The following is a 25,999-nucleotide window of genomic DNA, read 5'->3' as shown; positions in this document are numbered from 1 at the left end:
CCATGTACCCAGAAGGAAGAAAGGTGGAAATATTTTATGAACAACTAACAGTTATACAGGCTATAAACCTGGAATCATTAGGCGTGTAGCGAAGAACACGGGCAGAGGTGAAGGAGTCCGGATAACACAGTTTGAGTTTCTGGATCCAGCTGTACCTGAAGCTGGATGGCCTTGGACTCTTAGTTTATGTGAAACAATAACCTCTGTTTTTTCCTTAATTCAGTTGGATTTTCTTCCATGTCTGACAACTGAAAGAATCCTGAACCACATGCTTCTCAACAAACAACAGAGCCAGAACAGTACTTCTGGACTGTGAGGAAGATGGTAGAAGGAGGACAGACGTTAACATATCCTTGAAACACCAACAGGTTTTTAAGCAACCACAGAGCCTCTAGCTGCTACCACCTTGTCACATATCTTGGATTCTGTATGGGATAAAAGTTGAAAGCATTATTGGACACAGAAGGCCAAAGGTGCATTAATTGTAACTGCACCTACACAAAATTTCTGCATCTTAACAGACTCTAAAAAAACAACAACAACAACAAAAGACCAAGGAGAGGGATTTTTTTTTTTTTTTTCCTACACTCGGTGTAACTCAAAACCTGCCCAGAAACCAAATCTGTGGAAACTTGAGAGAATCCCAGTCCATGCTGGCTCCTCTTGAGTCTCTGTGTCCCAGCCCAAGGAGAGCTGAACACAAGAGCACACTTCAACTTACCACTTCCAGGATCTGTCTCACCAGCCTCAGAGCAGCTTTGAGGAGCAGAGTCTTGACTCCTGCAAGACTTACTTGAGACTATTAATTAGGTAGAGAAGGGGTGCAGCCTTGTCTTCAGAGACAGAGCCTTTGGGTAGGCAAGCCTGGGCTCAAATCCTGCCTCTGCTACCTCCCAACTGGGTGCCCTTGGGAGCTTCTTAACCTCTGATCCTCAGATTCCTCATCTGTATTGAGGATGGGGGTGGGGTGCAGTGGTGAATAGCATCTACCTCAGAGGTAATAGGTGATTCTAAAAAGGTGAAGCGTTCTCTACAAGGCCAAGCACTAACAGGCCTTCGCCTGCTACTTCCTTCCCACCCTACCACCTGCTCTGTTTCTTCTTAATTTGCAGGTGTAGAAGGGGAGGCTGCTGGTGTGCAGGCAGACTAAGAATTCTGTGCCCGTTAGAGAAAGAGCTCTTGACGAGCTTTGCAAAAACTGGTCACGTCCAAGAACAAGTCCACCAACCCTGGTTTGCATTTCTGTTCATTTCTCCTTTTACACATTTCTTTACACATACAAGCAGCACAGATAATTATCTATATATATGGAAAATCAACAAAGGGTTTCTTCAAACAGTGAGAAGATAGTAATCAGCAAGACCTATTTTTCTATCCAACCAGATGGATAGAGACTGTTAACAAATAAAACATAAAGACGAGGGGACCTTTCATGGAAAATCTTAGATTTTTTTTTTTTTCCTTAAAGAAAAATTTCGAGAAAGAGCACACTGGACTTCCATTTCAGTAAACTGCACTCAATTCACCAAAAAACCCCCCACATTTATTGAGTATTTCCTGTATGCCAGGTACTGGGTAGAATGAATGGGATATAAATACGAGTAAGAAGTAATGCTGCCATTAAAACATTGTACAAGCTCCTTCAGGGCAGGGGCTTTCTCTTGTTCTCCACTGTATCCCCAGAACCCACTCCTGTCTGGCACATAGTAGGCACTCAGTAAACACACGGTGACCGGTGAAATGATGGGCTTGAGTCCATCACAGTCTACCAGGAGTTAAAAGTACATAATATCAGTCATATCAGTGACTGCAATATCTCCATCTATAAGTAGATGGTGATTAGATCAAGAGGTTTGGTGAAACCTAAAATCTGAAATGAGATATGATCACAAAGAGAGCTCATTCAAATATTTCTATCAGAAAAAGTGTTTAGAAAATGTTTTGATGACATAAGATCTCATAATTGAATACGTGGAGTTCAGTCTAGAGCACGGCACAATAATAATAATGGTAATCATGGTAACATATGATTTACTGAGTACTCACTGAGGGCAGCCCAAGCATTGGTCCTCCCCCACTGTGTGAGGGTGGTACCCGTGATTCCTAGCTTCACAGAGGAAGAAACTGAAAGCTCCAGAAACTGAAACTGAAACTGAAAGCTTCAGAAACAGCCAAGGTCACGGGCCTAATTGGCAGGGACACTTTCAATTCTGACTCTCAAATACTTCCTTCCACACCTCCCTCCCCTCTCTTTCATCCACCACACACATTTACTTCCTCTTATAACTGGCAAGGCATCCACTTTTTTTTTTTAATGGAAGGCTTTTGTTTCAGTAGTATTCATATCACTTGGGGTTCAAAAGCCACTTTGGGAACCAAATATAACTGATCAAATTTGCTTTTCTCTTGTAGACCTGAAAGGAATCTTTAAGAAACTGGAAAGAAAAGGTCCAACACGACAATGTTGCCCCTGAAATTGAGTTTCTGTCCAAAGTAAGTAAGAGGGTGGACTAGAGGGAGAGATGGTCATAAAGCCAGTTTAAAAATCCTGTGGTTTGATGGCTAAGAAAAAAAAATCGTTCCTTAAGGTCAACAGACACTGTTAGCCTTGTGAGGACTGCCAGTGTTTGGGAGAGCCATGTCTTCGTCCTGAAGTGTGCTTTCATTTCAGAACTTTCCAAACTCTTAAAGAGTGCTGTGATCTCCTGTGGAAAACAGATAAATTGAGGTATTCCAATAACACAGACAAAACCCAGACCCCTGGGGCCAATCAGCAGTGACATCAGACCAAATTCCAAAGTTGGCCTTTACCACAAGGCGCTTACACAGAAACCAGCGTCTTGTTTTCCCTCAGTAATCAGGTGTGAGAGAGTGTTGGCTTTTATAGAATAGTAATTACTATGGGAAGATAATGACCTTCCCTCACAAAGGCCTCATCTGCCTTTCATAACCAGGAAAGCAATTGGACCCTCGTGTGTGTCGCTGACAGTGTCTTTTCTATCAAATCAAAGTTGACCATAACAATTGTTCAGTGAAATCATCCCAAAAGATAAATCAAATCTCATCACTTCTTTGATTAAAACTTTCAAATTAAACATGGTTATTTGGTTATTTTGGGAGATCTGAATTACAGTTATCAATGGGAAATTAAAAAAAAAAAATCTTGACCATGCATTAAGGGGGGAAAAAAGTATCCAATATTTTTACAATCTGGTGACAAAAGGACTTTGCTATTCTCCAAGTATTCAATGCACGTAAGACAAAACTAAATCACAAAATAGTTCTTAGTGGCTACATCCTCATAACTCAAGACAGATACGACTGCTGTTGTCACTACCACCACCAAGACAGCAGTTGTCATTTACCGAGCACTCACAATGTGCCCGGCACAGTTTTAACAATGCTATGATGTAGGTGCTACTAGGATACCCATTTTGCGGATGAGAAAATGAAGACACAGAAATGATACATAACTTGTAGGGCCACATGATGAATAAGGATTTCGACTCAGGCAATCTGTGGGACTCTAGTCCTAAACCACTGTGACAGGGCCATTAATAACTTGTTTTGGGTCTGGTAGGGCAGAGCCAAGGTGCTAGTAACAAAATGAGGGTTCACGGTTGACACCAAAGGTCTCTGGGGCCCAGAAGTCCAGACGTGGCAGAGACGTGGGATGTAGTCCCTGTTTCACAGCCCACAGTGAGAGAAATAGACAGTATCAGGTTAGAGAGACGGTCAGACCCAACTGAACCCAAGAGGACTTTTTGCCTGGATGAGAAGAAAGAAAATCTGTTGACATTTTATAAGGTCACTAAAGTTTAAGGTCTCCAAAAGGGCTTCAATATAAAGTGGTCAAGGTATCCCATCACAAAATAAAAGTAAAGCCCCGTATTTCATGGAAAGTAAAAAAACTGCTGTCTGTCTTCCAAGCTCTGCGTGTATTTAGAGTGCCGTTAATATTCCCAAACTGCCCCGTGATGTCTCTTCTTCCAGCCAAACACATGACCTTGGGTCCCCAAACACCTGGACCTCTAGTTGAAGATTCAATCATTTAGCAGATGTTTGCCAAGCGGCTACTACGTGCCACAGCTTGTGCTTGACACATTCTTCTAAAAACACTTAGAAATGTGTGGATCTCAAGTTCCTGTTTATAAAAACATGATGCAATGATAAGTGAACTACTTCCAAACTAGTCAGGACGGCCTCTTGTCCTTCTCTTCCATTCCGCTAACAGGCAGGTGGAGGGAGAACACGGCAGTGATGGGAAAGCAAAGCCACAAACTGCCCTGCAGCTGGGGACCCGCAGCTACTACAAGAGAAGGAAGCAAGGGACAGATGCTTGGGCCGGCTGGAGAGCACAGGCCCTTCTAAGAAGCAGCCACGACTCAGCCCCAACCAATTCCTGCCATTCTTCACATTTTTCAAAGAGAAACCAGAAAAGAAAAACAAAACAAAACCCAAAACCCGCAGCTATTTATCTGAAGCTGCTCTATTCTAGTTTGGCTTCCAACTGAAGGTTTCACAAACACGGAGGAGGCCAAACACAACAGGGCCACAGAACAGCTGAGGCTTGCTGGATACGAGCCTGCAATCCAATTTGCTTCTGAGGTGCAGAAGGAAAGAGGCAGGCTGGCTTGGGAGAAGGCTGTCATGGGCAGTTCCTCGGGGGCCCTTCCAAGTCCACAAAAGAAGCGACTCTGAATCACGGGCAGAGCTGCCTCAGTGCTGTGCTGTGACCCGGTCACACTCAGAAGCGCACGCCACAGAGACAAGGTCTGGAGAAGCAGCAAGGTATGTACTCTTGACTCCCTCCGTGGACGAAAGTGACATTTCAGCCAGCCCTGCCTGTGTGCTGTTTAATATTACATAAACACAACTAACTGGTTAGGACTGGTGCAGTGACTGGAGATGCATTAGCGATTTGATTTTTTAAAAAGCAGACATTAATCAAGAATACTAACATAAGCAGCTACCAGGATTGCTCTCATTTTTCTTGTCTTCTTTTCCAAAATGTGTTGTTGCTTTAAATATTTCAGCTGCCATCATCACCTCCTATTATCCATTTAAACCAGCTTCTGAAGTAACGGGATCACCTAAGGAATAACTTCCCAAGACTCACTCACTTTGGTGCCAAGTAAAAAAAACCTAAAGGGAAAAAAACTCCTGGGCCCTGACTTCTGAACCCTGACCTGCAGACAAGCTCCAGCTCACTCACCACAAAAGGAAAGGAAGAGTCCAAGCATAAACACTGTCCTGGCAAGAACTTCAGCCACCAAATGGAACAGCTGTGTCACAATAAACAAGGAGAAATAAACAGAGTAGATAGGTAGGAAGGAGTGACTGGAGCCACTCAGTCCGGAATTAGTAGGCAACATGGCACAGAGACAAAGAACTCTGGTACTGGCCCCAGACAGGACTAGGTTTGAATTCTAGCTCCTTCACTTAATAGCTGTGTGACGGGCACTGACAGACATGGCCAGCAAGTCACCAGTTGAGTGCCTGTAAGATGCTCGCTGATACCTGAGACTCTGCCAGCTGACCTACTCCAAGTTGACAACGCCCACCCCGTTCAGTAACCTGGGACCTTGTTTAAGTGCCCTGGAAGAGAGGGTGAGGTCCCAGATATCTCCAGTGGGGTGATGTCTCAAGGGAAAGCCCTTTCCCATGCCTGATCCAGGGGGCTCCAGATAGAACACACTGCTCCAACTCCAGACAGATCCCCAGACCTGGCCCCTCAACTCTCTGACAGAGTAGGGCTCAGATAGGACCTATGAAGCTGTATGGTGAACAACTCTCTCCAGTGATGCTGATATAGCTGGTCTGCAGAACAGTACTTGGAAACCACTCTAGAGAAGAATCCAAATGGATCTTCACAGGCACATCTGTGGTAACAACAGTCTAAGAATTCCCATCCCAGGGAACCAGAGAACAAAGGCTCTGTGTGCTCCGGTGATAAGCCTGTTGGAGTAGAGTACTGCTGGGGTAGGGCTCTGTCCTACTAGAGGGCTGACATCTCACTGTATCATTCAGACTCTGAGTTCAGCGAGCTAGATCACCCCACAAGATGGTTCTGGGGCCATGTCTAGACATTTCTGGTGTACAATAAATATTAATTCTTATTAGTGCTGACTGGCATGCTAGGAACATGGAACCAAGCATTTGAGAAGGAGAAAGACCAACTCTATCAGTGCCCTTCTTCTCAAACAGGTAAATGCATTGGTGTCTGGTAACCCAAATCCACATAGTTGGACCAATGAAAGCTGAGGTTCAGGTGATTATACCCCAACGTATAAGACTTTCTTCAGAGAAAGGAAGTATAAGAAGAAAGTTCATCTCAACTACACATGGGTTAAATTTCCTTTTCTTACAAAGTTAAAAGACAATTTTTAAGTTCCAAATATGTATGTGTGAAAGAAAAATGTGAGAGTCAATTTCTAGATGAGCAAAGTAACTTTGGAGGAGAAGAATATCTAGATTTACTCCCAAGAAGATGATATACTGTTTACAGTGTTTGGTTTAACAGGAATAGAAGAAAAAGTTTCTGCAATACAGCAAACAGAGATTTATAAAGCAATATTTTACAGAAAATAGCACTCATTATCAAATATTCCTTTCACAGCATAACATCTCAGAACCAGTTCTAGACCCCAAAGGCCAGTCTAGCCTCCATTCCATTTGAACCAAGTCTAGGAATAGAGAAAAGTGAAGAGCATTATGAAAATATTATAACCCGGCCTTTACTTCTTCCTTCATGCAGAACCACAATTTTAAAATGGGAGCTGAGAATACAAAGGTGAATAATAAACAGTCGCTGCCCTCAAGGAGCTTAAGGTAACAGAAGAGAAAACAAACAATAGTAGCGGTATACTGTTAAGTGTTATATACAGCGATCCAATGTGATAGGTACTATTATACGTCCATTTTAAAGATGGACTAGTGGAGGTAAAGAGAGAACAAGTAACTTGTCCAAGATCACCAGGTAGGAAGAACACACATGTGCAACTATCAAGCACATGAGGCAACATAAATGTAAGTGCCCTAGGACTGTCACAAATCAACACTGAGGCATGGGGTCACTTCGGGCTGGGATGACTAGAGAAGGAATGAGAAAGGCAATGATATTTGAGTTGCATCTAAAGAACAGGTAGGAGTTTTACAGGTAAGAATGGGAGGCAGGGAATGTATTTTATGCACAGGAAATGGTATTAAAATATAGCACAATTTAGAAAATACTTTATTGTAGAGATGAAAATAAAATTATTTAAATCCTGAGGAGAGAAAACTTAAGGGTTCTTAAACATACTATATACCTGGATCTAAAGTTTTTCTCATTCTCCTTCACTAGTATTTTGCAATTTTCCTATTCACTGTAGCAACAAAAAATTATCACATATTCTTCTATATGTATGAAAAGCAAAACGTGCTCAGGCTAGTCAGCTCCCGCCTTGAGAAGCAAAACTCTGAAGCCAGGATGCATGCTCCTGTTTCTATGAATGGGCACACATGCCTGACGATGGGGCCTCAGGTTACACATAAGCAGGCACCAGATACATGGGGCTGGGAGCAAAAACCCTCCTCCACTTTATATTAAACATTACATCCTCTAAGTCTTTTTTTTTAAATCAATGAATACTGAATAGAATGCTGTAATTTAGGAATGCTAATTTCATGACTGAACTCCCATGGTTTAGGGCCTGATTATTAGGTGTGGAGGTGGGCAGTAGAAGGGTGGGAGCAGCAGATGTGGTGCAAAAAAAAAAAAAAGTTATTTTAGAAAACATTTCTGGAGAAATGGTTCTATCCAGGCTGGGAGGGGGGAAGGTTTGGGAGAACAGCCGGAAAGGACTACAGAAGCTGGCTGAGGAAAGATTTGCTAAGAAACATTAGTTAGGAGGCTATAGCTGGATACTACTGACAGGCATTAAGGATAAAGGGAAGGGAATCGTGCTGAGGGGGTTGAGGGAAAACTGGAGAGATTAAGCTAGAACTCAGGGACATCTGTGGCACTGAAGACCCTCTCCCCTTAAAAGTCACCCCCTGACAACACACACCTTGCCCACCCTGTTTATATTGCACCTCTTGTACTTAGCACCACCTTAGAGGCATGTTGTCCCTTCATAAAAACTGGCTGAAAAGAAAGAAGTAAGGAGGGAAGGAAGGAGAAAGAACCGCGGATTTAAAAAATAAAAAGTCTGATTGTATTAGATTATATGACACTGGTTTTCAAATCATGGTTTATACGTGACATTTACTTTCCTTCATGGAATTGGTCCGTTGAAGCACCTTACAGTGTGAGACAAATGATCAGCCCACCTAACTACAGTTATAAGCTGCACGGATGAGACAGTCGGATTCCCAAGAATCACCATCTTGAGAGGAAGCTCTCCTGCCCCTGTGGTTCTGTCCACAGGCCAAAGAACTTCCCCAGACATTCTGGGGCTGGTTTCTTCCTTGTTATATTCAGGTTGGAAAAGAATTGTCAGAGGATCTAAAAGTTAAGTTAAAAAATGTTTTGCACTCCAGGTATGGCTGAACGGCAGGCTCACTAGCAGGCAAGGAAACAAGACGAGGGGATGAAAGAGAAGAAGGGCAAAGTAATAAAGATGAAAAAAAATAAGGGGAAATGGGGAAACAGCAAATTTAACCAAAAACCTCCGGAATTTAAAATCTGGTAGGATAAAAATATTAAAGCACAAAATAACAGTTCCATTAATGGCTGATACCATTTGTCTTCACTGCATGAAATATTTTCTTAACTATATTGCAAACAACGGGATTTCCAAACTCTCATCGATAGGGCATGGCTTCCTTTTGATATTCCATTCTCTTCTTCAACCAACCTTTCTGTTCTCCAAAGCAGAGTTCCTCTGGGAAAGCTGCAACATATCTGTAGCATTGCAGTGTCAGATGAAGCACTGGAGCTGAGCCAGAGCTGCTTTCTTATTCCCTCCTTCATTCAATAAATACTGTACTTATGAAGGGCCTTCCATGTGCCCCCAAGCATACTCGGTACTTGAGATACAATGGTGAACAAAACTGATGGAGTTTATGGTCTGGGGCCGGTGGGGGGTCCGGGGGGGAGGCAGACACTAATCAAATTATCACAAAAATATATAATGAACTGTTCACTAGACACATGATGAGGGCGGAGGGTGCTGAGCTAGTAAGGAGGGGCAGAGGAGGCTGAGCCTAGGACATGTGGCCTGAGCTGAGCTCTGAACGGGTTAATTGGACTAGGGTGGAGAGTTAGTTGGAGGGAATGTAATGTATTTAAGGAACTGAAAAGCCTGTGGCTGGAACAAAGGGTACAAAAGGATGAAAAGCCTCCAGAGTGAGAAGGTGATCATGGAAAAATGACATTCTACTGCTCTGAGAAGTCCAGTGCAGGGGGTGTGTGCCTTTGGTCCAGACACAGAGGACGCTGTGGGTGTAGCACAGTATTTGGTAACCATTTCTAGCTCCTCCCTATACCCTGGAGAGTAATGACCCAGATATTTTTTCAGCCTGATCATGTTCATTTTTGCTCTTCCATTATTTTAAGCAAAACACTGATTATTTTTCACTGCCAAATTGGAAAACAAGAGCCATGTCCTTAAAAAGGCCCATCAAAAAGCCAACAAATCTATGTTCCCAGAACTTTTCCCCGGATCTTTCACATGTTGAATCTGTATTTTAAAAAATGATAAGGCATAAATTGGCTCAAGAAAGAACTGCAAAGACAAAAGCAATAAGGAAGTAATTAGAGAGCTGATATTTTGATTGTAATTTGCACATACCCTACCAAGAAGTTGCAACAAATACACCCTGGTGGTTTTGTTCTATTCTAAACTCTGGGTATAGCGGCCCTGACATATAACAGCGTCAACACTTCCAGCCGAATATCTGGAAGGGCTGTTGCTCTGAAATGCTACAATCACTCTATAATCAAAAGCCATTAAATACCCATTTCCAAACTAAAAGGCTGTACTCATCCTGGATGATGTCATTTTGTCTGGGCTTCTGCATTCTCAAGAACAACTTGAAATAATCAAGAATACAGTGTGCAAACTCCCAAGGTGACCAGTTTTATGAGTTCTCTCACAGAAGTGTGAGATTAGGAGGAAGGAAGGGAGAAGGGGGATGGGAAACAAGAGATTAAAGTATAAAAATAATAACAAAGATACAATCACAGAAAAAAATCGGTGTCTTGATATCTGTTTCTGGGAACGAAATGTAAAGCGTTCTGCTTTTCTGATAGATGAAAACATGTGCTTCACTTCTTGTACATCAAAGAGATGCCCTGAATACTGTAAATTATAACTGAAGTGTTATTGTTTACATGGTGCATTGTTTCTACACTTTGACAGAAAGGGTGTGCGTTCCCAGTGAGGAAGTATCCAACTACATTTTAACTATGAAGAAACCTTTTTTAGCCAAAGATTAAATTCTTTGCAAGGTGGTGATTTCTACAGAAAAGAAACCCCCAATCCTACCTCACCGTATGAAAAAAACAGATCAGATTTAACTGTTGTTCTTAACCACCACAACAAAAATAAGGAAATAAAGAGTCCAATTATTTTAGAGTATAGTTTGGACAAAACCACAGCATCTAGAATTAAGCATTTTACACGTTGGAAAATGTAAATTGTTAATGAACGTTGCACCCTAACAGTTTCCTTTTCCAGATGGCTCTCTGTCAGGTTGGCAACAACTCAAGAGCTTGACGAATAGGTGCAGGCATATGTCTTGTGTTTAAAATGAAAGGGAAAAAAAGCAGAAGGGGGCTTCATTTCATAAACACTTCAGGGAAAATTACCATTCCTTTTGGGACCAATTCAGTCCAGGTGCTAAGCACAGAAGAAACAGGCAACACCCGAAGGCAGAAAAGAGTCAGGCTTCTATGGGAATTACGTTCTTGGTTACATTTACAACTAAATTTCAAAATACAAATGAGCATCACCATGGTTGTATACATATGTTCTCCTCCTGGTTTTTAAAATATTAATCTTCTCTTCTCACATAATAAAATTATAAGTCAGAGCCTAGAGCCTGTTGTGTCTCTCTTTAATTTTCTTCTGCCACAATTCTAGGCTGAACTACTTGTACCTAAGTGTTTTTCCTCCTACCCAAGGTCCTAATGGACCTCCTTTTTGGCTTATTCTCCTTTATGATCTGATTAAGGGTAATCTGACTTTTGAGGGATAATGTCTCTTAGAACTTGGGACATGGATTCAGAACCAACATTCTCAACAACCATCTTTCCAATGTTAGTTTCAGAAACCGTATGTGACATTATACCTGGGGCCCTATTTATCCTAGGCACTCTGACCTTAACGGATAAACTAAAAAACACATTTAAGACAAAATCTCACCTGCTATATTCACTTGGGACGCATATATGGGATCTGAATTTCCACTTACCAATAAACAGATCACCAAATACATATCAAAATACTAACAGTAGATTTCTCTGGGTAGTGGGTTCATAGGTAATTTTAAATGTTATTCTGTGTTTATTAAAGAGCAAAAGACCTTCCAACTATACTACAGTGAACAAGTATATGGCTGTCAGCAGGGAAGAAAATCCGATTATAAATATTTTAAGGAACACATAAATATGAATGGAGCTCTAAAATTCATCCAGATGACAATCTCTGTCCTTCTAATTCTTATATTCAAAGAATTATATATAATTACACAGCCATGCATGACAGGCACAATTACTGCTACTCGAGTGTTGAGGGGCAATTGCATGGTGAAAGCAGCTTGAGTTCTAAGAATTCCCTTAGTCCACAGTTGTTCTGATGCTGTTTTTTAAAACATTAGTGAAAATTCAGACAATTATTTTTAGGCATACAAATACCTACTCTTGAAGCAATTATTCTGGTGCCAATGACATCTTTATCCATTTACAGGCAAAATACAAAACCCAAGAGGGAGAAGATAAGATGTATTATTTATTTATTTAAAACTTTTTTTTGCGGTACATGGGCCTCTCACTGTTGTGGCCTCTCCCGTTGCGGAGCACAGGCTCCGGACGCGCAGGCTCAGCGGCCATGGCTCACGGGCCCAGCCGCTCCGCGGCATGTGGGATCTTCCCAGACCGGGGCACGAACCTGTGTCCCCTGCATCGGCAGGCGGACTCTCAACCACTGCGCCACCAGGGAAGCCCAAGATGTATTTTTTAAATATAAAGAAATAAAACTGGTTTATTAGTGAATGTTCTCATGGTAGACATATCTAGCTTTTGTACATCAGTATCCCTTCCTCTGTGGAATTACTCCAGACCCTATGTTAAATGGCAGTGCTGGACTGTCGATCACAGCCCACCGCCCATTTCTGCAAATCCCTGCCCCGACCTCCCTCCTGCTCACTCCCAACACAGCTATGAACACAGGACTCAGCTTGGCCAAAGAGAGCCCCATTCCCCTGGCAACAGTGAGTGGATCAGTAACAGTGACAGTCAGCTTCGTTTCCTAGGATTGATCTACAACCCCTGGAAGAAAAAAAGCTCTCTCTTTTCCTGAGTTGCTATTCTGGAATGACATAAGCCAGGAATGTCTGGGAGGGAGAGAGGTCACACAGAGGCAGCTGTGATAGAAAAGAATGAGGTCAATACTTAGAAGGATGAAAAGCTTAAAAGATGCAGAGAGCCCCAATCACACTGTTGGAGCCCCTCCCCGAAAATTCCTAAATATAGCTCTGTCTCCAGACTTGCCATATAAGCAAATATGAACAGCAAATACCAGCTAGGAAGACATGCTAGCAAAATATATGACTAAGATTAATAACCTTAATAATACAAATGCTCTGATCCAAAATCATTAAGAATAAAATTAATAATCAGTAGGAAAAAAGGAAAAGACCATGAGCCGGCAATTCACAAAAGATGAAAACAAATGGCAAGTATCTGCTTTTCATCAATATTCAATAAAATTGTATGTGGCTTCTTCTACACTGTTCTTGACATTTCCAAATTTTCTACAAGGAGAACGTATGACTGTAATAGTGGAGGAAAAACTTTAAAGATATTAAAATAGAAAATTAAATTTAAGAATGTTAACCTGGTATCAGCAGGCAGGATAAATGGGTGGGCAGGCGTGGAGTCAGGGATTTTAGAGGGAAGGCCATGGAAGAACAGGGAGCATTTTTGGAGAGCTGTAAACAGCATCTCAAAGGAAACAGAACTGGGCTGCTCTCTAGGAGCTGAGGTTGAGTCAATGAGTCCATTGCTTCCCTCCTGAGATGACAGTGATAGCATGGAAAAGATAGAATGGTATTGAGGAGGAGCTGATTTAGAGATAGGGAAGGGAGTACATTGATTCCAATAAAAATAAAAAGCAAAAGAAGCTAGAACCATAGAATGGTAGTGAAAGAAGAGACCTTAGATTCACCTAATAAAACTCTAATTTTATGATGAGGATCCTGAGTCCAAAGGAAGCTAAGTGACTTACTTTCAGGTTACACACCTATGGGCATATTTAGGAATAAACATCAGGCCCCTTCCCATCTGTGCTCTTTTCAACCATACCACCCAATCACTCCTATTTGATCCAGAGCTATGTGTTTAAGAAAATTACCCTGTATTCCATGCATTCCATTTGTTCTCTTTCATGACTGAGAAATTTATAGTCTAATGTGCAGTTAATAAGAATCAGCAAGTATTAATCTCTCTGTCACACACACAATTATTACTATTGGCATCATGTGCAGACATAAAAATTAACGATATGGACAGTCTGTCTCTGCATTTGTGCATCTATAAATACCACTGCAAGAAGATACGTTCCAGTGTCTTAGTTAAGAATGACTGTTTTTATGAGCTGGTATGGAAAAATTAAGTACTTGAGAAAGTAATTTGTAGTGATCTCTTAATATTTTTGCAAAATTACATAACTGGTTAGCTACCTTAATAGGCAGCTCTAAATATTTTTATACACAGCTTGTGATATATTTTAAATATGAACTAAACATTGTAAACTTCACTTGATATAGCTGTTTTGTAATATGTGCTGTGGTTAACTATTTTAATATGTTGGACAGTAAAACTAAATGTAACAGTTCCAACATTTCTCATGGGAGTGATTTAGGGCAGACATATGTTTTTCATTAGAGTTTCCAGCAGAAATCTTAGAAATCAAGAGGAAAAATAGACCCTATTATACCAAACAGTGTTACAAACCATAATAGAAAACAACAGTCTTTAAAGCTTTTGTTTTGTTTTGTTTTGACAGCCCTGAAACAAGAAATCTGAAACACTAGAAATGAAGGTATATCCCTTAATGAAAAGTCTAATACTGGAATGCCACAATAACTGAGAATCCATAAACTAGAACCAAGAGGTGAGGCAGAATCTTTGCTGAAATGAATTTCCCCCTGCATCCTGAAGCCCTCTTTCATCTGAGTGAGTGGATTCTGCAGTCATGGTTTTGTACACTGTCACCTACTGTAATGAACTGAAGTTTTCATTCAAGTGTGGATAACATGAAGGCTGGCAATGAACTTTTAGGATCACCCTTCTAGTTACCACAGCAACATCCTTTGTCACTGGCAGTCCTCAAGGTCCAAGGAACAACTTTGCAAGGGAAAGATTTCTGAAATCTTGAAAGCTATTTTTCAATTGAAATAGTGCCCCTAGGAGCAGAAATCTGCAGAAATGCATATCTGATGAATTACTGAGGGAAAGCTGTGAGAGGAGGAAAGAACGCAGAGGTGACAGAGTAAAGGAAGCACAGGAGGGGAAATTCTCGTTAGTTCCTCACCTTTTACAATTCTCTGTTGGGAAGTGCTTTATATTTTACAAAGAAGACTGACTTTCTACACGCTGGGAAAGTACTTGACCAATGATGAAAAATGCTTTGGTTGAAAGACATAGCTCTACTAACATAATAAACAAAACGTCTATGCCTTGTGTTGATGGAGATGAAAGTTTTCATAATAAAGTGGCAGCCATAAATAGCAATAATGATTTTATATGGTCTATGTTTACCTGAACTTTTTCAAAAGAGGAAAGCTGTCAAAAATAAATCATTGCGGGCTTCCCTGGTGGCGCAGTAGTTGGGGGTCCGCCTGCCGATGCAGGGGACGCGGGTTCGTGCCCCGGCCCGGGAAGATCCCACATGCCGCGGAGCGGCTGGGCCCGTGAGCCATGGCCGCTGAGCCTGCGCGTCCAGAGCCTGTGCTCCGCAACGGGAGAGGCCACAACAGTGAGAGGCCCGCATACAGCAAAAAAAGAAAAAAAAAAAAAAGAAAAAAAAAATCATCGCAAATAGATTTGTACTCTTGGTTGTAGAATGTGGCTTTGTCTTACTAAGGAGATAAGAGTAGATATATATGCTTTCCACTGGAAAGCAGACCTGAAAGTACCATAAGCTGCCTTCCACAAGCCATTGAAAATAAATTCTCAGCTCCTTCTCATTCGAAGTCCTCTGTTAGATTTTCACAGGAATGCAAGTGGATATTGGTTCAGAGCTCACTAGACTATTCTTACCTTCAGTGTCCCTAAGAACAGTGCTTTCCAAACTGGACCTGCCTTTCCTCATTTATTATCCATGGTTGATCTTAAACAGGACAAAAGACAAGTGGGAAGGAATAGAGAAGAAAAAACTTAGGAAATAAGATCCCTTAAAATCAAAACTTTAAAAAAGTTAAAGATGATTTTAAAAATCATGGTGCATCATGAAGGTAATTTATACATTTTATCACAATCAATGTGAAGTTCAGATTATTCCAGTTAGAATAACAGGAATCCTGCCATTGTTTTATGCCAAAGTTTTGAGAATTACATAGCAAAGGAAGCACAACTATGGATCTAGCTAGAAAAATACCGTCTTCCCAGAATTTGAGGAGAACTTATGCACCATCCCTTCCACAGAACTGACTTTTCACACCGTAATATTTTAAAGTCCTAAAATGTCTTAGTAAAATTCCTACTGACACAAGTCTCAGTGTCAGTTCCCTGTGCTGGTAAGCTCTTCTCATGGGGGTGAGTCAGACTTGCTGGCTGGCTTTATTTTCCTAAGTTGTCTTCCTAATATTAAACCCAAAATTGCTTCCCAGCATTTTCCACCCAATAGACAGAGTTCTGTGGGAAGTCTACTTCCACTTATATATGGTATATTTACAAGATCTATTTGGAAGGAAAACCTATGCTACTTCACTGGTAAACTCATGCCAGATTAAAATGTAAACAAATGTGATTTTTTTTTTCTTTTAGTTAAAAAAAGTCAAAAAAGGAGGTCACTAGGTCCTTTCCTTTGCTTTCTGACCGAACTGTAGTATCTAATTTCATCTGCCTAGAGATCTTTCAGATTTCTAGTAAGTATTAGAGATTTAAACGCTTTTCTTTGTAATCAATACCTGAGGCAGTACCTAGTATAAAGATTGCAACCTGTATGCTGGGTTGTATACTAGATACTAAACTCTAGTATAAAGATGGCAACCTGGAAGCGTACAGGCTGAATTCTGCCCTTCAATAAAATCTCTTTGACTCATGCAGTGTTTTAGAAAATGAGCCAACTTTTTAAATTTGGTTAATTAAGAATATTAAAAAAAGCCCCTCAGATTCCTGATTTCTTGAGAGACTGGCAATATTAGACTCATGCTCTCCTGGAAACAATTAGAGGATCTCCAGTTTGACACAGTCATCACCACTCCCTATTGCCCCCTTTATTAAGACCAACTATCTTTTGCTGATTATCACTGTACTTTCACTGTTGTTTTTCCAAAACCTAACCTACTTTACTTATTTATATTAGTTGCTGGTCCCTGTAAGCATCTGAGTTTGAGACTCCTATTGCAACTCATGATTTCAAACATTTTTAAAGTGTGGGGATATCTTATAATTATGTTTTTGGTATCTGTTACCTAAAAGATACAAAGGAAAAATTCTATAGCTTCAGCAATATCTTTAAATGAATTTCTATTTTATAAATTACAATTGTATCTACAAATATTTGTATATTTATATGTGCAGGGTAATACTGAGTATATGGATGAAGCACAAAGCACACACACAGGAGTGAACCTTTTGTTCTAACTCCTAGATTTTCCCAGGGATCCATGAGACAAAGGTTGGGAATCACTGGTCTAGTAAAAAGAATTCTGGACTGGGAATCAGAAAACACAGTCTTGAGTTCCATCTTTGCACTGGATAGGCTATTGGTTGGTGGTTTGAGGCAAATTAGTCAACCTATTGGGGCACTGATTTTCTCTTGTGCAAAACGAATAAACTGGATAATTGTTGAGAACCTTTCCATTCATAAAACATAATAATATATGCCTTATGAGTTGTTTTTTTTTTTTTTTTTTTTTTTGGTACGCAGGCCTCTCACTGTTGTGGCCTCTCCCACTGCGGAGCACAGGCTCTGGACGCGCAGGCTCAGCGGCCATGGCTCACGGGCCCAGCCGCTCCGCGGCATGTGGGATCTTTCCAGACCAGGGCATGAACCCGTGTCCCCTGCATCGGCAGGCGGACTCTCAACCACTGCACCACCAGGGAAGCCCTGCCTTATGAGTCTTTACACCTATTACAAAAACCCAGGCAACTATGGGACCTCCCCAAAGTGTACCTGGGTTTTACCTAAAGACAAAAGGTTTATTAGGGAGGGAACTGCCATGGAAAAAATGGAAACACAGGGAAAACTGCAACTCTCCTATTTCCAAGTTTATATACAATTTTATATTCTCTGCTCCAAACCATGTTTGAAAAACTAGCAGTATATTTATGAGTAAACTGTCTTAAAGAGAACTCAGCATTATAGATATATTTCATTTGAGCTCAGATATTTGGGGTATAATATTTTAGGCATATAAGTTTATGGGTTCAAACGTGCATATTCTTTTCAGATCAAAGGCGATACTGTTTACAAAAGCACTTTGAACACTATAGTATTATCTAGGATTATCAGATATTATAATGCTGCTATTACCTGATATTCCCACCTGACTCCAAATCCTGTGCTCAGAGCCTTTACTCCACCACTGCCGCCCCCAGGGTTTCTATGCTTAGAGAGAATAATGCCAGATACATAGACATGTTCAATGAATACTGATAAGTTTAAAATATTTGTGCTATAAGTCCAATGATACTAGCACACAATAGTGTGTTTTTTCAGTATATATTGTAAAAGAAAACTAATACTTTAACTGCACCCGGAGCATCACTCCATCTCACAGTATATTATATTGCCTTAGAATTTTCTCTGTCAGGGAAGCCTATAATAATAACTGCAGCAAATTCAAGTTTCTTACATAATGCCCACTCTCACCTTCTTTCTTTTAACAGAACCCTGACTTTGTTCATGACTAATATGTGCCCAGTTAAAAATATTCATCAGATTCTCTGGTAGCCAGAGGTGGTCATGAAACCCAGTTCTAGGCAACGATTACAAGTCTTCTGGGTAGGACTTCCAGAAAGCTATGGTTCCCCTAATATAAAAAAGGGCAGACACCACTAGTATATTCCTTTTACTTTCATCCTTCCTCCCTCCTTGCCTAAAGCAGGGACACAATACATGGAAGAGGAGTGTCCACCTCATGACCATGATGATGAAATATACTGACAGGAAAAAAAGGAAGAAAGGGAGGAAGGAAGGAAGCCAAAAGGAGTGTGAGTTCTGCTGCCTGTCTCTTAACTTCCTGCTGAGAAAAAAAATAAATCCCTATTTATTTTTATTTATTATTTAAGCTAATCTTGTAAATTTTCCATTACATATATCCAGGTACAATCCTAATATAATACAGAAATTGATAATCCCAAATTATCAACAGGAAGTAAAATAAGAATCTAATAAATATAAATTACAGTTTCTGTGGTATTATCATGCCTCTCTCTTGAACCATAGAGTTCTTAGATATTTTGAATCTTTCATTCCCTAGCATTACACTGAACCTAACTAAACAGATCTAGCTCTTATTGACCTGATCTTTAAAGACACTATAAAAATTCAGGGACATAAGTTAATGAGTAATATAAAAATTGTTTACCAAAAAAATTGTTTTCCAAGAGTGTGGGTGTCAAAAACCATATGCAAGTTTTGTTTTTCTTTGTTTCCTGATTCCAGAGCCTCCTGACCAAATACCGTAGAGCACCGATTTGCCCTTAATAGTTTACAGGTGTGCCAAGTTGCTGCTTCAGTTCACAGGTCTGGCGGGTAGGGCCTGGGGTGATCAAGCCCCTGCTGCTGCTTGCCCCCGACCACACCAGTCTGTCCACTTACCTCAGTAGACTCTGCAAACATTCTTACTGCCTGTGTGCAAAACAGCGTTAAAAAGGCTGGGAAGCACTGCCCTATATGACAGCTAGATGCCATCAAAATAATAACAGCAATGGAAAAAAAATTACCTATTACAACGCTCTGTGGATCAAAAATTAGCTCACACACGTCACACCATTTTATTCTCAGGAAAATCATGAGTGGTCAATAGGGCGCTTATATTTATTATCAAGGTTCAGAGACGGTAATGTGTCCACTAACACACATTGCTAGGAAATGACAGAGCCAGGACTTTTGAATCAAGGATTTCTGCTCTAAGCCTATGCTTTTTCTGACATAGCTCCCTGTATGATGATAGTCCACATTTGCACAGATCTTTGAAATGAGTGTTTTGATTTCATACTCTGAAGAAAGTTCAAATGGTTTTCGTTTGTTTTCTCTTGTGACTGCCATGCAAATACTAACATACATGGAAACTGATACTCTCTTTGAACTTAGCAAGACTGAGAAAGCACAACACTAAATGACACATTTAGGCCGTACCAATTTTCTTTTTACAGCTCCCATCCCTGACACCCTGAGAGCCAACCCTTGTTATTTTGTGTGAGTAGAAAAGAGTTTTTGCCCACCACTCTCCCCAAGAGTACCTATTAAAAAGAAAATAATACGTTGCCGTTGACCATGCTTAAGTTTTGCTTTGTTTTGCCGAACACAATTTCTCATTGCCCTTTCCATAAAAGGGAAGAATAGAGAGAAATGAAAGAAACTATCAAAAGTAAATTACATTTTTAACATATAAAAGGAAATATGAATTTTAAATATAGGGTAATTATTGTCGAGAGGTATTACTGAAATAAAAGGAATTTAAGTTTGCTACTCCTGTTTTAGAAAGCTAGACAACCAATAGATTTCAGTGACTAGATATAATATTTTAATTTCTTTATAGCAATGGAGAAACAAAGAGGATACATGCACCAAAATAGGAAGGTATGAGGAAACTCCTATAAGTAGCTATTATAGACAGATTCAAAAGCACAAGTAATATCTATAATATTAACCAAGTATTAATTCACTGTTCAGAAAGTGAGAATGCATCGCATAAAACAATAAGTTTAAGCAAGCATAAGTTACAGAATACAATATGCAGTGGTTATGGAAGTGAGCCTGTGGCAGGTTTAGAATTCCATGTTTAAAGACATGGGCTCGAGATCCAGAAGGTTCAAATCCTGGTTCTATCACTTAGCAGTTGAGTGATGATAACGTGCTTAATTTTTAGTACAGAAGAAGTATTGATTGCTTGATTCTATCAACAGTTAAGATTAGTAAAATTACAGCATTATATAAAAAGTAGAATTCTTATATTGATTGCTTATTTTCAATAGTACTTTTAAACTAAATCTCATCAACCACAAAATGTCCACAAGACATAAAGTAATTTCTGCCAACCAGTAGCAAGTAAGCTGAGATTATAAACTGGAATAACATAAGTGCAACACTGTGGGCAAGTTCATGGTAAAAGCCAAACTAACCTAGTTCCATGAAAGGCTAAGCACATTTGGAAGACAATTCAATTCTTCCAATACATACTGCGTATTCCATCCTATTCTACAAAACTGAGTCACCACTGCCTCAATGCTGTCCTATTACTCCTTATCCTGAGATGTAGATTAAACATTCTCTTCAGCAGCTAACTGTAAACATAAACCCTACTTCTCAGGACACGTGACTTTTCAACATACTTAATAAGGGGCATGTCTATACTGGCCAAGTAAAAATCTACCTTCAGAAATCAAGCCCTTTTGGTGGCCACAAAGGTTGATGTGTGTTCCACTGGCAAGCTGACTTATGTCAAGTCTAAGTAGCACATCTTATCCACCCTGTTTGAACTGTACATCCAAATCTAATCTAGGGCATTCTTCACAGAATTAGAACAAAAAATTTCACAATTTGTATGGAAACACAAAAGACCCCAAATAGCCAAAGCAATCTTGAGAAAGAAAAACAGAGCTGGAGGAATCAAGCTCCTGGACTTCAGACTATACTACAAAGCTACAGTAATCAAGACAGTGTGGTACTGGCACAAAAACAGAAATATACATCAATGGTACAGGATAGAAAGCCCAAAGACAAACCCACACACATATGGTCACCTAATTTATGGCAAAGGAGGCAAGAACATACAATGGAGAAAAGACAGCCTCTTCAATAAATGGTGCTAGGAAAACTAGACAGTTACATGTAAAAAATGAAATTAGAACACTCCCTAACACCATACACAAAAATAAGCTCCAAATGGATTAAAGACCTAAATGTAAGACCGGACACTATTAAACTTTGAGAGGAAAACGTAGGAAAAACACTCTTTGATATAAACCACAGCAAGATCTTTTTTGACCCACCTCCTAGGGTAATGAAAATAAAAACAAAAAATGAACAAATGGGACCTAATGAAACTTAAAAGCTTTTGCACAGCAAAGGAAACCATAAACAAGACGAAAAGACAACCCTCAGAGTGGGAGAAAATATTTGCAAACGAAGCAACTGACAAAGGATTAATCTCTAAAATATATAAACAGCTCATGGAGCTCAATATCAAAAAAACTAACAACACAATTAAAAAATGGGCAGAAGATCTAAATAGACATTTCACCAAAGAAGACATACAGATGGCCAAGAGGCATGTGAAAAGATGCTCAATATCACTAATTATTAGAGAAATGAAAATCAAAACTACCATGAGGTATCACCTCAAACTGGTCAAAATGGCCATTATCAAAACATCTAGAAACAATAAATGCTGGAGAGAGTGTGGTGAAAAGGGAACCCTCCTGCCCTGTTGATGGGAATGTAAATTGATACAGCCACTATGGAGAACAGTATGGAGGTTCCTTAAAAAACTAAAAATACAACTACCATATGACCCAGCAATCCCACCATTGGGTATATACCCTGAGAAAACCATAATTCAAAAAGAGACATGTACCACAATGTTCACAGTAGCACTATTTACAATAGCCAGGACATGGAAGCAACCTAAATGTCCATCAACAGATGAATGGATAAAGAAGATGTGGCACATATATACAATGGAATATTACTCAGCCATAAAAAGAAACGAAATTGAGTTATTTGTAGTGAGGTGGATGGATCTAGACTCTGTCATACAGAGTGAAGTCAGAAAGAGAAAAACAAATACTGTATACTAATGCATATATATGGAGTTTAAAAAAAATGGTACTGATGAACCTACTGTCAGGGGCAGGAATAAAGATACAGACACAGAGAATGGACTTGAGGACACGAGAGGTGGGGTGGGAAGCTGGGGTGAAGTGAGAGTAGCATCGACATATATACACTACCAAATGTAAAACAGATAGCTAGTGGGAAGCAGCAGCATAGCACAGGGAGATCAGCTCAGTGCTTTGTGACCACCTAGAGGGGTGGGATAGGGAGGATGGGAGGGAGGCTCAAGAGGGAGGAGATATGGGGATATATGTATGCATATGGCTGATTCACTTTGCTGTACAACAGAAACTAACAGTATTGTGAAGCAATTACACTCCAGTAAAGATGTATAAAAAATTAAAAAAACCCAAAGCTAATCTAGGTAGGAATATATACTTTGTATTATAAAATAAGATGTCTCCAAAATTTAAAGATACACTAAAATTTCCACAAATTCGTATTTTTTTTACCTTCAGCTGCTAACTTTACAAATTTTCCTAACATAAACATGAATGTACAGAAGTGTTTTTAAACGTGAAATCACATTTAAAAGCAAGAAAATGCAATATCCTGAGCAATCATAAAACAGAGAAACCAATAAAGAATGAAATTCTGGGTCAATAAACACCTTGAGCGAGTATCGAATGAACACTGACTGCTTGACCTCAATTCTCAAAATAATACAGTAACACACTAACGCTGCAGAAAGCTATCCAAACACCCTCGTTAGAACACACCATCTTTGTTGTCTGTTTCTGGAATTATGTGTGTTAAGAATAACTTCCAATTATACTCTCCTAGTGTTCAAATTGACTTTGAATCAAATCACTGTTCTAAGCTGTATATAAACCATATTAAGTCTTTCTAAGTCAATATTCATTTATAGCCAAACACACACGTGAAATCACACTCAGTGCTGTACCCTAATGAAATGGGAACAACTCCCACAAGCTTTCCTTAGGTAGATTTTAAGTTGGCAAGCAGGTTCTGTACTGGGCAAGGAAACGTTTCATTTCTGTGGGAAGTTCATTCGGTTTCCACCTTGTCAGGGTTTCGTTTTCCATGACCAGACACAGGAAAGGTCAGCATTGGGCACAAAGGAAAGCACACATGCACGGGATGCTCAGGTGGACAGAGACACAGCCCGCTTCTGAGAAAGCTGGGCCCCCCCCGCAGGGAGGCAGGACAGGGGACAGGAGGAAAAGTCAGATGATATGTAACCTCCCTCAGCTGAGCCTTCCCCAGTGGAGAGGTCTACATGCACCCACACACACATATCCATGAATGAGCGGCAACCTGGTATGTTTTTAAAGTATTTACGTTTTACATGTAAGTGTTAATAACTTCTCACTCTCAAACAGGCCCAGGCTCAATCCACACTACTAGCAATAAGCTTTACACAAAATATAAAGAATATTGAATTTGATATGAAACAACACAAATGAATATCTCCGCAAGTTATACCACAGTTCTCACTAGAAGTGAAAATGGTTAGATTTTAGGATATTTAATTAGGTACTTCCCCCAAATCAACAGCCTACTTTACTGGGATGTTTGGGGATTATTTTGGATAGTACCCATTAATTCAGATTCAAGATGAAATATGAGAAGTCAAAATATGAAACTGTTCTTGAAAATGGCAATTTTCATCCTATAACATTGTACATCTTAGGGAAACAGGTTTTTTGTTTTTAAGTTTGAAATGACAATCGCAAAGAGAATATGTCAACAGAAATCCTTTGAATAGGATGGATGCACATCATTCTATTTTTCCTTAAAGATATTACACCCTGTGGGTATTCTTCTATTTTAACAAGGCTTAGGCTCTAAGAATATGAATACTGACAAGCAGCTAGAAGGCCATTTCCCTACCACAACTGGAATAAAAAAAAAAAACCTACAACAAAAACCTCTAATCCGAAAGGCTGGCTAGCATTCATCAGGCCTCATGAAATTCGGAACAACTCCAATGAAGATGGTTACATCCTATTTCCAAATGCCTTTATTTTTAAATCTGTTTTCGGTATCAGTGATGTTTATGTCCTCTATTTTTGTTAAACACTCACCTGTGATTTTTTGCAGCAAAGGTGACAATTCAGACTCCTCACAAAAGACTCGAGCCAACGCTTTCTTCACTTTTTCTTCACCTTCACCCAGGTCTTTGTCCACTGAGAACTCTCCACTGACAGAATAAATATATATCAGGAGGACCAGCAGCTCTTCGGGGCTGTAGTCATCATTAGTCCTCTGGTTCGAAGGCTTAATCATGGGAAGCAGCTGATTTAACACAACAGACATTGTCGACTCCCCAATGCTCTGAAATAAAAGGGGGGAATAGGCACATGTCAGTCTTGTACAGACGTAATTTATGCACTACATCAGCCCAAAGATAGCTTGCAAACAAGTCTGTGATGTTCACTGACTAGATAGCTTTTTATTTGTATGTTTCTTGTCCTGGAGAGAATACTGCAGGCAATTTGGCATTAGAGCTGTTGTTTTGAAAGATCTAGTTCATAAAATGGCTGGTCAAGTTGCATACCCTTTTCTATTATCTTACATATTGCTTAAAGAAATAAGAGCCATGTGTTTTAAAAATAAAAGTGTACGTAGTTCAGATGCTAGAAATTTTAAATAAAAATATTTGTAACATAATATGATTAAAAATAAAAACATACCAGCACCTATATGCTGACATTCCTTCAGAGGAATTACTTTAGATTTTATAGCATATTCTTTTAATATTCTTTAAGGTGGCAAATATTAGTCAGAATAGATTTTCTTTTTATAACAATGAAAAGTCATTTTCTGCTAAATCTGGTCAAACTGGGTAATGACACTTCAGGATATCTTTGGGTTAGTCTGAAGAGAATTCACATTTAAAGTTTTAAAAAAATGTGCTTTTAGATATTCCACCAATTTCCTGAGTGATATTTAGCAGAGAATTTCAAAATTCCTTTCATGTGATAACAGCATTGCATTACTGAGTTAGCTGCATAACTTTCAATGCACATTTCTAGTACAAATTCTGAGGTTTTTGGTGAATAGATAAATCCCCATTTTAAACAATGTGATTTAATTCTACTTATAATCTAAAATAACCCTGTAAAATAAAACTCAACGATTTGTATTTATATTAAAATCAGGGGCCAAATGATCACGAGTTACAACTTTCACGTTATTTATTCAGAAGCATTCACTGAGCAGCTACTATGTTCCAGGTACTACTCTGGGTCTGGGGAAGACAGCAGTGAACGAAACAAATCCTCTGCTATCACAGAGCTTACATTCTAATGGGGGAAAACAGACAATTTAAAGCTAAGGAAGTAAAATATATAGTATTTTAAATGGTGGTAAGAGCTACTGAGAAAAATGAAGCAGGAATGAAAGACGGGACTTAAGGGTGTGTTTATGTCAGTAAATATGCACTATTATATTTTTTAAATTTTTTAGACCATAGTCTTTTATTTATTTATTTGTTTGTTTGTTTATTTATTTATCTATTTTTGGCTGTGTTGGGTCTTCGTTGCTGCGCGCAGGCTTTCTCTAGTTGTGGTGAGCGGGCGCTACTCTTCCTTGCC

The 25,999-nt window shown here is 39.6% G+C and overlaps 1 protein-coding gene across 1 annotated transcript in view; it reads right to left on the bottom strand.

Moving 5' to 3' along the window:
- SCFD2 (sec1 family domain containing 2) overlaps positions 1 to 25,999 on the bottom strand; it is a 398,024-nt gene that overhangs the window by 206,328 nt on the left and 165,697 nt on the right. The window contains exon 5 of the mRNA XM_060012557.1: positions 24,488 to 24,737. Coding sequence (XP_059868540.1) covers positions 24,488 to 24,737 — 250 coding nt within the window. The remainder of the gene's footprint in view (positions 1 to 24,487; positions 24,738 to 25,999) is intronic.

Source organism: Delphinus delphis, chromosome 5 (assembly GCF_949987515.2).
Source record: "Delphinus delphis chromosome 5, mDelDel1.2, whole genome shotgun sequence".
Lineage (NCBI taxonomy): Eukaryota > Metazoa > Chordata > Mammalia > Artiodactyla > Delphinidae > Delphinus > Delphinus delphis.
The sequence above is the reverse complement of the archived record's forward strand: the minus strand, read 5'-3'. Positions and strand labels throughout refer to the sequence as shown.